This window comes from Pongo pygmaeus, chromosome 8, assembly GCF_028885625.2.
Source record: "Pongo pygmaeus isolate AG05252 chromosome 8, NHGRI_mPonPyg2-v2.0_pri, whole genome shotgun sequence".
NCBI lineage: Eukaryota > Metazoa > Chordata > Mammalia > Primates > Hominidae > Pongo > Pongo pygmaeus.
In genome coordinates this window covers 132,479,388-132,491,576 of record NC_072381.2, presented here as the reverse complement: position 1 = coordinate 132,491,576, position 12,189 = coordinate 132,479,388, and the positions used below count along the sequence as shown (strand labels likewise).

Genomic DNA, 12,189 nt, shown 5'->3' with positions numbered 1-12,189 from the left:
ACAAAAGAGGCTCCGGGGCCTTTCCCTCGAGTTCAGGCTTGGCAGGGCCCACAGCCCCTTCGCTCAGCCACAGGAAGCCCTTCATCTACAAGTCCACTTTGATACAAAGCTACAGCTAGATAAGAAGAATAAAGTCCAGTGTTCTGTAGCAATGTAGAGTGAAGACGGTCAACAATAATTTAGGGAATATGTTCAAAAATCTAGTAGAAAGGATTCTGAATGTTCACAGCACAAAGAAATGAAAAATGTTCAAGGTGACGCTATGCTAATTACCCTGATTTGATCACATCATATACCTGTATTGAAATATCAGCATGTGTCCCATAAATATGTACAGTTTTTATGTGTCAACTAAAAATAAAATTAAAATTAAAAAAAGGCCAGGCACAGTGGCTCATGCCTATAATCCCAGCACTTTGGGAGGCTGAGGTGGGTGGATCACCTGAGGTCAGGACTTGGAGACAAGCCTGACCAATATGGTGAAACCCCATCTCTATTAAAAATACAAAAAAATTAGGCAGGCATGGTGGCATGCGCCTGTAGTCCCAGCAATTCGGGAGGCTGAGACAGGACAATTGCTTGAAGCCGGGAGGCAGAGGTTGCAGTGAGCTGAGATCACACCACTGCACTCCAGCCTGGGCAACAGAGCAGGACTCTGTCTCAAAAAAAAAAAAAAAAAAAAAAAAAGCACAGCTCTTGAAATCAAATTGAGATCTCTGACATTAACAACTATAGTATTTGGGGCAAGTTAATTAACTGTAATCAAAATACCTACCTCCAAAAGAGATAATGAAAGAAGAAAAGAAGGAGAAGTCTGCCTTGGCGGTGGCCGGCACTCACCTTCACCCGGACGGTCTGGTCTGACATGCTGCTCATCATGTCGTTGATGGACCTGAAGAGCTGCAGCAAAGATTCCACGAAATCGGCCTCTCCCTTGTTTTCATACAGTCTGCAAAGAAACACACAAACTGTGGGGGCCTGGCAGAAATACCTCAACATTTTTTGAATCCATGTCTATAGCCATGAAGGGAATCACCTGGGTGACAAGTTAGAATGAGAGACCACATCCTCAACATCTAGGAAGCGAGGAAGGTAACTTGGCAGTGAGACTCATGCAGACTACTCAGCCAAGGCAGCGTGCCTCCACACACAGAGGCTGACTCTCAATGCTACCACTCACTGCATTTTTCATTGTAACACACTACATCTTATAAATCTGAGAAACACAGAAAATATACAGAAAGAGAGGGAGGATAGGGCCGAGGAAGAGAAGGAGGGAAAGAGGATGGGGAAATTCAGCTTTATTTCTACCCCACAAAAATTACACTATTAAGATGCTGTTGTGTTTTCTACCAGTGTTTTTATTTTTATTTTATTTATTTATTTTTGTAATGGAGTCTTGCTCTTATCACCCAGGCTGGAGTGCAATGGCATGATCTCGGCTCACTGCAACCACCGCTTCCTGGGTTCAAGCAATTATCCTGCCTCAACCTCCCAAGTAGGTGGGATTACAGGTGGCCACCACCATGCCCAGCTAATTTTCATATTTTAGTAGGGACGAAGTTACACCATATTGGCCAGACTGGTCTTGAACTCCTGACCTAAGGTGATCCACTCGCCTCTGCCTCCCAAAGTGCTGGGATTACAGGCATGAGCCGCCAGGAGGCCACTACCAATGTTTTTAAACCCAGTATGTCACAAATTGAAAATCAACAACACACTCCATTGCCTAAATTTACCATGATCTTCTAATCCTTTAAAATGATATTACAAGATCAGTGGTAACTGAAAAGTATTCAAGAGGTGGGACATATTCAATAAATAGGTAATAAGGAAGCTGTGCATTGGTTACATGTATGCTAATATACGTTACTAACTGAAAATACGTCTCGTTTGTAAATTATTTATTAGCAGTTACTTCAAGTTGCTGTGTTACTAAAAAGCAACACATTTGCATTTTAAAATATTGTGACTCAGATGTTTTATTAATACAGTGTTTATTAATACTAGTTTGCTGCCTAATTAAAAATATACGATACCTGAAAACTTGTATACAATGGAAAATTTTGTAAACTAAGTGATAATTAATTACCCTAGAGGTAGTCTGATATTTAAATGAATTCCACTGTAAAGCAACAAATTCTGTGTAAAATGGGAAATTGCAACCTAGTGGATCTGTTTTGTAAATAAGGGTTTTCAAATGGGGTTTGCTTAAATGATGCACCAAACAATTAAAATGATGGAGTCATGAACTTCTGCTTGCAAGTGACATGGAGAACACCTGGTAGACTGGTGCAACCCTTGGGGAGGCATCAAGCTGCAATCATTTTTTCCCTCAGGACATCTGTGATTCCTAGAGCTGTATGGGGTAGAAGACTAAAAACCAAAATGAAAACCTCTGTAAAGCAAAGTGGAATTTGTATCAATCATCAGAGAAAATGACTCGAGTTTGGAAAACTCCAGGGATAGAGTCCCCAGGTAACAGAGCCGACTCTCAGATGAAAATCCTAGAAAGCCAGAGGCATAGTAAATGGAGACTGAGGCATACTAAAGGTACAATGTAGCCTTGAAACTGAGCACAGTCTCTGATTAAAATAAGATGGTCAGCCCCACTTTGTCTAGAAGAAGGCAGGATGAATTGTCTCTGGAAGAAGAGCACATCATCTGAAACTTCTACAGTTTTACATACAAACGGTCTTGACTTCAAACAAAAATTATTAAACTCAGCAGAACACCAGACCACAGTCCAAGTGAAAGAGGAAAAAGAGAGTAGAAATAGCCCCACAGATAATCTAGATATTACAGTTTCCTAGAACATCAAAACGACTATAATCATATTTGAGAACAGGGAAAATAAGATAAAAATATGACAAATACAAGGTAAGAGAAAAATTTCAGTAGAGAAATCAATCTATGAAAAAAGAATCAAATGGAAATCCTGAAACTACAAAATATACTCTCTAAAATTAAAAATTTATTATATGGATTAACAAAATAGAGAGTAGACACAGCAAGAGGCAGAATTAGTAAAATGGAAGACAATCCACAGAAAATAACTAAACAGAAGTACTGAGGAAGAGAATATAGAAAAGAGGGTTAGGAATGTGCAGGCATATTGAGGAGATCTAACATACATGTAATTGAAGTGCCAGGAGAAAAGGAGGAAGATAATGGGACAAAAGTCACATTAGAACAGACAATGGCCACAAATCTTCCAAAACTGATCAAAGATAGCCATCAAAAAATTCAAAAATTCAATGCAGGATAAATAAAAAGCAAAAACACTCCTATGCAGCCCATAGTAAAACTGTCAATAACCACAGAAAAGGAGACAAGCTAAAAGCAGCAAGAAAGAAAATAATACCATTTAAATTCAAAGATGTAACAATAAGTCTGAAAGCTAATGACTTACTATAAATGAATACCTGAAGGATTCATTTATAGTCCTTCCTATATATATATATATATTGAATATATATATATAGTCAATATATATATATTCATTTATATATATATATGAATATATATATATTCATATACAGAAATGAAGGAAATCAAAATAGAATAGAATAATACATGGAAGAAGAAAATAACTTCCAATCTAGAATGCTATACTGAGTGAAAATATCTTTCAAACACAAAGATGAAATAAATCATTTCCATACAAACAGAGTCCCATAACTGGCCAACACTAAAAGAAATAATACAAGGGAGTTCTTTGGACAGAAAGAAAATGATCCCAAAGGAAAAGTGAAATTGAAGGATGAAAAACAATTACAAACATAAAACACATCAAATGAATACTAACTGTATAAAATAACATCAATGTCTTATGGAATATAAAACATATAGAATTGAAATACAATAATAATATAAAACAGATGAGAAGAAAATGGCAATTCTAGGGTGCTATTTTCCTGGCCATATCTAGCATTATCAGTGGATTGGTAAGAGTAATCATTTGAAATACTCTAAAATAAGTCCAACATGGATGTTACCATATCCAGAATAATTGTTAAAAATAATAGTAAAAGAATATTTAAATAATATGTTTAAAAATCAGAAAATGGGATCCTTAAAAAAAGTGTAACTGGTATAAAAGAAGGCAAAAAAGGAGGAAAAGGGGAACATAGCACAGATGGGGAAGGGAAAATTAATGCAAAAATAATATATAAATCTAACATATTACTTAATTACACTATATATAAATGGATGAAATGCTCAATTAAGAAGCTTGTCAGACTGGATGAAAGAAAAATACAACTATATGTTGTATTATAAGAGGCACACACCTTAAGTATAAAGACACAGAAAGCATGAAAATAAAAGAATGGAAATAGGTATTCCATGCAAATACTAGCCAAAAGATTAAGAGAAACTTTTCATATTGATTAAGGAATAGATCAACAAGAAAGACATCATGATTATAAATCTGTATGCCCCCAATAACACAGCTTCAAAATCTATAAAGCATGATTAATGAATCTTTAATATTTTTAAAATTCTACCAGAACCTCTCATGAATAAAAATGTAAAACAGTTTCTCTTGTGCCAACCAACATGTTTAGAACATAGTATTTTGCAGTGATCCTTTTGAAGTATCTTTCTGTAACAAAAGATCACTGTTAAAGTCTCTAGAATCTTCCCTTTTCGTTTTCCCAGATAAACCAGGGAGAGTCACTTTTTTGATCCACCCTGAAGTGGATAAAAAACTGAGAAAAAACAAGTCAGAAACTTATCGATAAATAAACAGATGAATAAGACCTGCTCATTCTTTGGTCTACTTAAATAAGTATTCATTAACAAGGAATGACAGGACCTTTGTCTATTAACTACATTCTATTTTGTGACCCAGGGAATGACAGCAAAAAGGTCTGTACAACTTATTCATGATCAATAACTAATTATTTACAAAGCTAACACCAGATGACAGGCAAAAACTCTACAAAGCACAGGAAACCCAGAAGAGGAGGCAGGCAATAACTAGATTTAGTAATTTGATTCTGAAGGTCTGATGCAGGATATCTGTTTTCTGGCTTTCTAGTTAATGTGATCCACCCACACAGAAAACACAGACAAACAAAAACCAGTAGAGAAGTGCCCCCGGCTGTCAGGAATCTTTCAGTGGTTTCCCCAGGAACCAAATGTCTTTGGGCCATAGCTTTTAAACTGTTGTTCTCATTTCAAAACAAAATGAGCTTTCTAAACAAAACAAGAAATATGAGATTGCATAGCAAGAAAGATAGTAAGTTAACAACATAAGCTTCAATATCTTCATTTCCAAAGTTTCACCTCTTTGTTCTTTGCAAGAATAATTACTGTCAATTATCCTGGAATTTAACAAAGCTACTGCATTATAGGAAAACACAATAGACCATTTTGAAAGCAAAAGAAAAATAAGATCTCAAAAGTTTATCCCAACTGCAAAAAGGAAAACACACTCATGAATTCCAGCTGTGAGCACAATTGTTTTTCTCTCAAGGTAATAAACATGCTGCAGGTAAGAAGATGAGAGTCCTAGTTTGTTTTCTTCCCCACCTCTGACAGCACCACACAGGAGACACATTTGGAGCTTGTCATGGATCAAACATCCTAGATATCTGTGTGGGACGTGGGGCTCTTTTTCCTTTAAGTAGCCTATACAAGCTAGGAAAACAATTTCATCGACAATTCAGACCTGTGATAGCACAGATGAAGTAACAACTGACATGCTGTGGTGGGATGATGGGGAGCAGGGGCGAGATGGGGAGGACAGAAGGGGATGGATTACTAGAAGACTTCTGCCTTACCGTCCAATATTCTAAGGACATGGGTTTTTTCCTCTCCTAAAATCTATGAAATATCTTCTCAGCCATTTCAGAATACAGACTTAAAAGTATTTGTTGTCTCTGCAAAATGCGGCTAGGTGCTCTACGTCTCAAAGAACGTTATGTCCTTCTCTCCCCTCAGGAATCAGGGTAGGCAGCCAGGATCCATATTCAGGAAACGTTCAGAGAAAAAATAATAAAGTCAAACTGTGAAAGTCTGGGATACACTTGGGGCTCATACACTCATTAAGTATTCATGGAAGGAAGGAAGGAAGGGACAAAAGAGAGAAAAAAGGAGGGAAGGAGAGAGGAAATAACAAAGCAAAGAGAGAAGGAAGAAGCTAGGGAAGAAGGGAGGAAAAGAGGGAGGGAGAGAAGGAATATGAGTATCAACATCCCCAGAATCAGTGGGGTACAGGGGCTCATGCTTGGAATCCCGGCACTTTGGGAGGCCACAGCAGGAGGATCGCTTCAGGCCAGGAGTTTGAGACCAGTCTGGGTAACATAGCGAGACCATGTCCTACAGAAAATTAGCCAGGCATGCTGGCACCTGCCTGTAGTCCTAGTTACTTGGGAGACTAAGGCAGGAGGATGGCTTGAGCCCAGGGGTTTGAGGCTGCAGTGACCTATGACTGCATCACAGTACTCCATCCTGAGTGACAGAGGGAGCTCCTATCTCCAATCATCATCATCATCATGATCAGGAGCAGCAGCATCATCATCAGGATCTCCAGAATCACTGCAGTACTTGGTTAGCTAAAGTCAGGAATGCCCAGACAATGGCCTCAGAGGCTTAGGGAGCCTCACTGAGTTGTAACAATTAATACAACTTGTCTTGTGACCACTTTGTGTCCTCGACAGTCTCAACTCTTCTAACAAACAAGTTATCCCAGCAAAGAAACTCAGTTTGTGGACAATGCCTGGCTCCTGCTGGGTCCATACCAGGACAAAGGCAGGTAGAGTGATCATGGTCTGTGCCATGCTGTTGAGCACCCGAATGCAGGCATTCAGAGGACTTCAGCACTAAACACTTCCTGTCCCAAACACGATGGGCAGCTGAGTACTTCAGTCCATTTCTATGTAGCCTGGTAGGACTAAACCATGCCAGTGGATCACTTGGGGCCTAAAGAGATACTTAAAGCCAAAGAGATACTGGTGACAGAAGTCTCAGAGATTGACTCCCAAACTAATGGAGAAGAAAGGCTCTGCAAAACCTAGTTAAGTAGGATTTAGTAACCCAGAATGAGTTAGGGAAGCTCTCAGGGAACAGACCGTCTGGGTTGAAGGTATGAGGAAAAGAATGTTAACTGACCATTATCTATTTCTCCCTAACTCCTTTACTAAAATCACTCTGGTACTGTAGAAAGCATCAATCAGCCCATCTAAAAATCCTTTCCAGCTTCCTTGCAGGTAGGGTGGTCATGTGACATGGTTCTGGCCAATAAGATGAAAGCACACGACACTTTCTAGGGATGGGGGAAAGCTCTTTCAAAGGAGAATAGTTGGCACAGCTGTTTCTCCTTTGCCTTCCCCTCTCCTCCACCTGGAATGCAGAGCTGATGCTGGGAGGGGCAGGAGCCATCTTAGGATTAGGAGATAAAGAGACCCCACTAAGGATGGTGGGGCAGAGAGATCAAAGGAGCCAAGGACATCAGGCCGCTGAGTCCTCATGCAGGTGCATGAACTCGGAACTCTTCCTCCGGGCTGCACATTATGTGACTAAAAAAAAAAGTGAACCCCATATGGTTAAGTCATATAAATGGGGTTTTTCTATTACATGCAGCCAATCATATTCCTAAGCACTATTAGACTGATCAAACGAAAAAAAAATTGTGGACCATGAATCTAAGATTTTGTGCCATTTGTATTTTGAAATTGAAAGAGATTAAAGAAAGAGGCAGAGAAATAATTTGCTACTGGTCAACCTGGGTAACTCAGTCTTTTCTAAAGCAGCATTATTGTATAAAAGACTATATAGCATTTACTACTATAGCAGAAACACCATTATCAATGCACGATCGTTTTAATTACAAACCTCTGAATGAACGGGAAAGTCCAGTGTTATCGGGTGAGAATATGCAGATCATCAAATGCCTGAGTCAATGTCATATTGATCACAAACTGCACAAAATTAACATCTTTCAAATAAAACACGACAAAATCTGTAACATCTTCTTTCAAGTTCATCCTCCCACTCTAGTACTGACTTGGGTTTAGCATAATCAGAGATTTAAAATCAGTGAGGAAAATCTAAGAGCAAGGCAGAGGGGGCCAGGAAGTTCATTTTCATAGAATTAACTTTACTGAAATAGAATTAAAATACAAGAAAACATAACCTAGCTTACCATGCTGTGTTTCACCCTAACAAAGAGAAAATAAATGACAACTTAGACCCTTGAGGGAAAGTTTCAATCCACACCAAAGGTCATGCATATCCATAATAAGCAAAATTAAAGGGTGTAATATCTAAGTCAAGGACAAAACCATGATGCCCTCAAACATGCCATCTTTGTATGCAAAAATGGCAGCACAAGGACTGTGGTTTTAACCATCGGCACCCCAGAGTGAACACAAGCACACTCCAGTCCCTGACCAGTAACACATCGCTAGCGGTTACCACCCTGTTTATGACTTTGATAGGTCAACACACAGTCAATAACTTGTTGCTCTGTCCTTATTACTATCATGGGGGACACATGGTTAGATTTTGAATTCTTCCCCCTTCTCCTGGGTCCTTCTGGACACGACTGCTTCAAACAAACGAAAACACAGTGAGGAGGAAACGAGAAGGCACTGATGTGGGCCCACACTTTCAATTCCTGATTCTCATAGGTTACAAGGGCACCATGCTTTTCAAAGGCAAATGTATTCACTAATTCAGAGGGACACAGGTTCATGAATCCCATCTGTGTGTGGAACTCACAACAAGAACAGTAACAACATAGAACCACCAACATCCATTGACATCACTCAAGGCAGGTCACCCGCAAAATAGCCATCCCCCAAAAAACCAAGCAGAGGGAGTGAAATTCCACACCCCACCCTCAATACGCTTGCTTTTCACATCCTTTGAATCATACAGTGAAGAGGCGTGGGCCAACTTAGAAAGTCCTCATTTTAGCACAGCTCTTAACCTGCATCTGTATCTATACAACATTAAGGCTCTCTATAATCAAGCCATAATATCCCAATTTATTTATTTTATTGAGGTAAAATATACATATATATAATTCAACTTCTTTACCATTTTTAAGTATACAGTTTAATGGTAATAAATACATTTATATTCTTTTTGTTCACCTTTAACCCTTCAATTTACTTTAAAGCTCAAAAATCATTCATAAGTTCATCCACACAGCGTGTGAAAACTGTCACTAGGCTAAAACACCTGAGTATCCTTCCTCATGGAAATACCCTAGGTAGGAAGCCATCTCCCGAAATGAAACATCACTCTACTGAGGAAAAGAGGAGGAGGAAATCCCAGAGTCTGCCCAAGTGAGGCAATTTCACTTGGTTTTGCCTTTTCATTGTTGTTTTATTTTTATTTATTTATTTTGTTTTTGAGAGGGAGTCTCGCTCTGTCGCCCAGGCTGGAGTGCAGTGGCAGGATCTCAGGTCACTGCAAGCTCCGCCTCCCACGTTCATGCCATTCTCCTGCTTCAGCCTCCCGAGTAGCTGGGATTACAGGTGTGAGCCACTGCGCCCGGCCTATTTTGTTGTTGTTGTTCTTTTGGGACTTTTTGCCATATAAAGATATCCTGAAAAGGGCTTCTGAGCCCTCGGTAGACGCCCAGGATTGCACCTGCGCCATCGCCAATGCTTTCAGGAGCCAAGGCTCGACTCACAGGCACATATCTCAGACCAGGAACAGGGCTCCTGCCTCAGCACCGGCAGGGACCCGGGCGGGTAAGGAAAGAGTGGGCAGCTCACCCCAGGATCGACAGTGCTCTCTCAGCCTAGAAAGCAAGGGGGAAAAAGAGGGAAGAAGAAAGGAAAGAATAAGGGGACGAGAGAAGGGGAAGGAAAGAAGTGAAGGATCTCCTGCCAGTCCTCTGAGAGCCCGTGCACGGAGAGGATAGGTACGCACTGATTGAACAGGATCCTGGAGCGCACGATGAACTTGAAGATGGACTCTAGCGCTTTCATGGCTTTGTACAGCTGCTCGTTTACTCCCGGCTTCTCAGCACCGTCCACGTAGTTCTTCAACACTTTTGTCAACTTCCTATTCACAACGCAAACACGCACAAATAAGCTCAGGAAAGGACAATATCTCAAATCTTAACTGCTAAGGAAATATACAAGTAGGTTACTTTTATTTGGTTTCCATCTATCAGTATATGAATATCTGTAAAACATTTTCTTTCTCTTTTTTTTTTGTTTGAGACATTTTCACCCTGTCACCCAGGCTGGAGTGCAATGGTGCAATCTCGGCTCACTGCAACCTCTGCCTTCCAGGTTCAAGTGATTCTCCTGCCTCAGCCTCCCAAGTAGTTGGAATTATAGACCCACGCCGCCTTGCCCAGCTAATTTTTTGTATTTTAGTAGAGACAGGATATCACCATTTGCCCATGCTGGTCTCTAACTCCTGAGCTCAGGCAATCCACCCCCACCCTTGGCCTCCCAAAGTGTTGGGATTATAGGTATAAGCCACCACACCTGGCCTGTAAAACGTTTTCTAATCAGTAAATGTGCCTGATAAAATATCTCTGAGAGCAAAGGCTGAGCATTTAATAAGCACTTTCTAAGCGTAGGCGCTGATCTAAGCAGGTGAAATGCATTATCTAATTTAGCCTTCACAGCAACACTATGAGGCGGTATTATCCCATTTAATGGATGAGGAAACCAGGACTTCCACAGGTAAAACACTAGCTTCCCCAAGGTTAAACAATAAAATCGAAGAGATTTTCATTACAGCCAAACAGACACACAAAAATTTTTTTCAAAAAGGGGCACGACACCAAAAATATTCTCTGATGGATAGTGGTGATGATTTTCTCAACACTGCACTTTAAAACTATTAGGTAGGGGCCGGATGCGGTTGCTCACACCTGGAATCCCAGCACTTTGGGAGGCCAAGGCAGGTGAATCACTTCAACTCAGGAGTTTGACACCAGCCTGGACAACATAGTGAAACCCTGCCTCTTGAAAAAATACAAAAATTAGCCGGGTAGGATGGCATATGGCTGTAGTCCTAGCTACTCGAGAGGCTGAGGCAGGAGAATCACTTGAGTCCGGGAAGCAGAGGTTGCAGTGAGCCAAGATCGCGCTACTGCACTCCAGCATGGACGACAAGAGTGAAACTTTGTCTCAAAAAATAATGAAATAAAATAAAATGATTAGGTGAATTTTATGTTATGCGTATTTTACAACAATTTTTTAAAGGCATGAAACAATATATTTGTTATTGGAAAGCATCTCAGACACTTTTATTCATTTTAGTTGATTTTCTAAAACTAGAGTTCTTACACTGAAAATTAAAATTTACAAATGGTCTTTCAAATAAGAAGCAGTCTTAAATTTTTAATAATATTGTAAAAATCCTTATAGAAAAGAGTATAAACAATATATAAGAATAGTAAGAATACTATCAATGGACACATGAAGATTTTAAAATATTGACATTTCCTAATAAGATTCCCCAAAAACATTTAGTTTTAAAAACATAATGACTACTATACTCTTAGTCTGTTTATTTATAAATTGGGATCTAAAATCAAGTAACATCCTAATATGAAAACATTTAAAACTTTTTCCATGATAAAAAAGTTTACACACTTTGGAATACACAAAAATTGAGTAAAATTATTTGTAAATTTTTCATCCTACTACAGAAGTAATTATAGACAGTTGGTATAAATAAACTATATATTAGGGGCTTAATATTAATTCATGGCTTCATAAATATTTTCAGTGTTTAATTCATAGATAGATTTTTTTAATTCCTTGCTAAAGATGAAGGGAAATGTATTAAATTATTTTTACTTTACTGTAATTCAAATAACAAGAAAGTTCAAATGATAATAGATCTCAAAGTTTTAGGGAATGTGAGAAGGTTAATTTTTAAAAATCTAGAAATATATTAAATTAATCAACTTCATTAATAAATACATGAAAATTAAATAAAATTTCTACCTAGTACAGACAAACTTTGGGGTATCATAACACTGCTGCTGGATAAATGTGCATAAAACTTTTTTTTTTTTTTTCTTAGACAGGGTCTTGCTCTGTTGCCTAGGCTGGAGTGCAGTGGCACGATCTCAGCTCACTGAAACCTCCACCTCCCGGGTTCCAGCGATTCTCCTGCCTCAGCCTCCCGCACAGCTACAGGTGCACACCACCACACCCAGCTAAGTTTTGTATTTTTAGTAGAGACAGGGTTTCA

At 39.1% G+C, this 12,189-nt stretch overlaps 1 protein-coding gene across 2 annotated transcripts in view; it reads right to left on the bottom strand.

Moving 5' to 3' along the window:
- The window catches only part of DOCK1 (dedicator of cytokinesis 1), a 550,965-nt gene that overhangs the window by 394,751 nt on the left and 144,025 nt on the right, over positions 1-12,189 (bottom strand). For both annotated transcript variants that reach the window (XM_054503625.2, XM_054503626.2), the window contains exons 22-23: positions 9,895-10,029; positions 841-949 (exon numbers count right to left, since the gene is read on the bottom strand). In XM_054503625.2, coding sequence (XP_054359600.1) covers positions 841-949; positions 9,895-10,029 — 244 coding nt within the window. The remainder of the gene's footprint in view (positions 1-840; positions 950-9,894; positions 10,030-12,189) is intronic.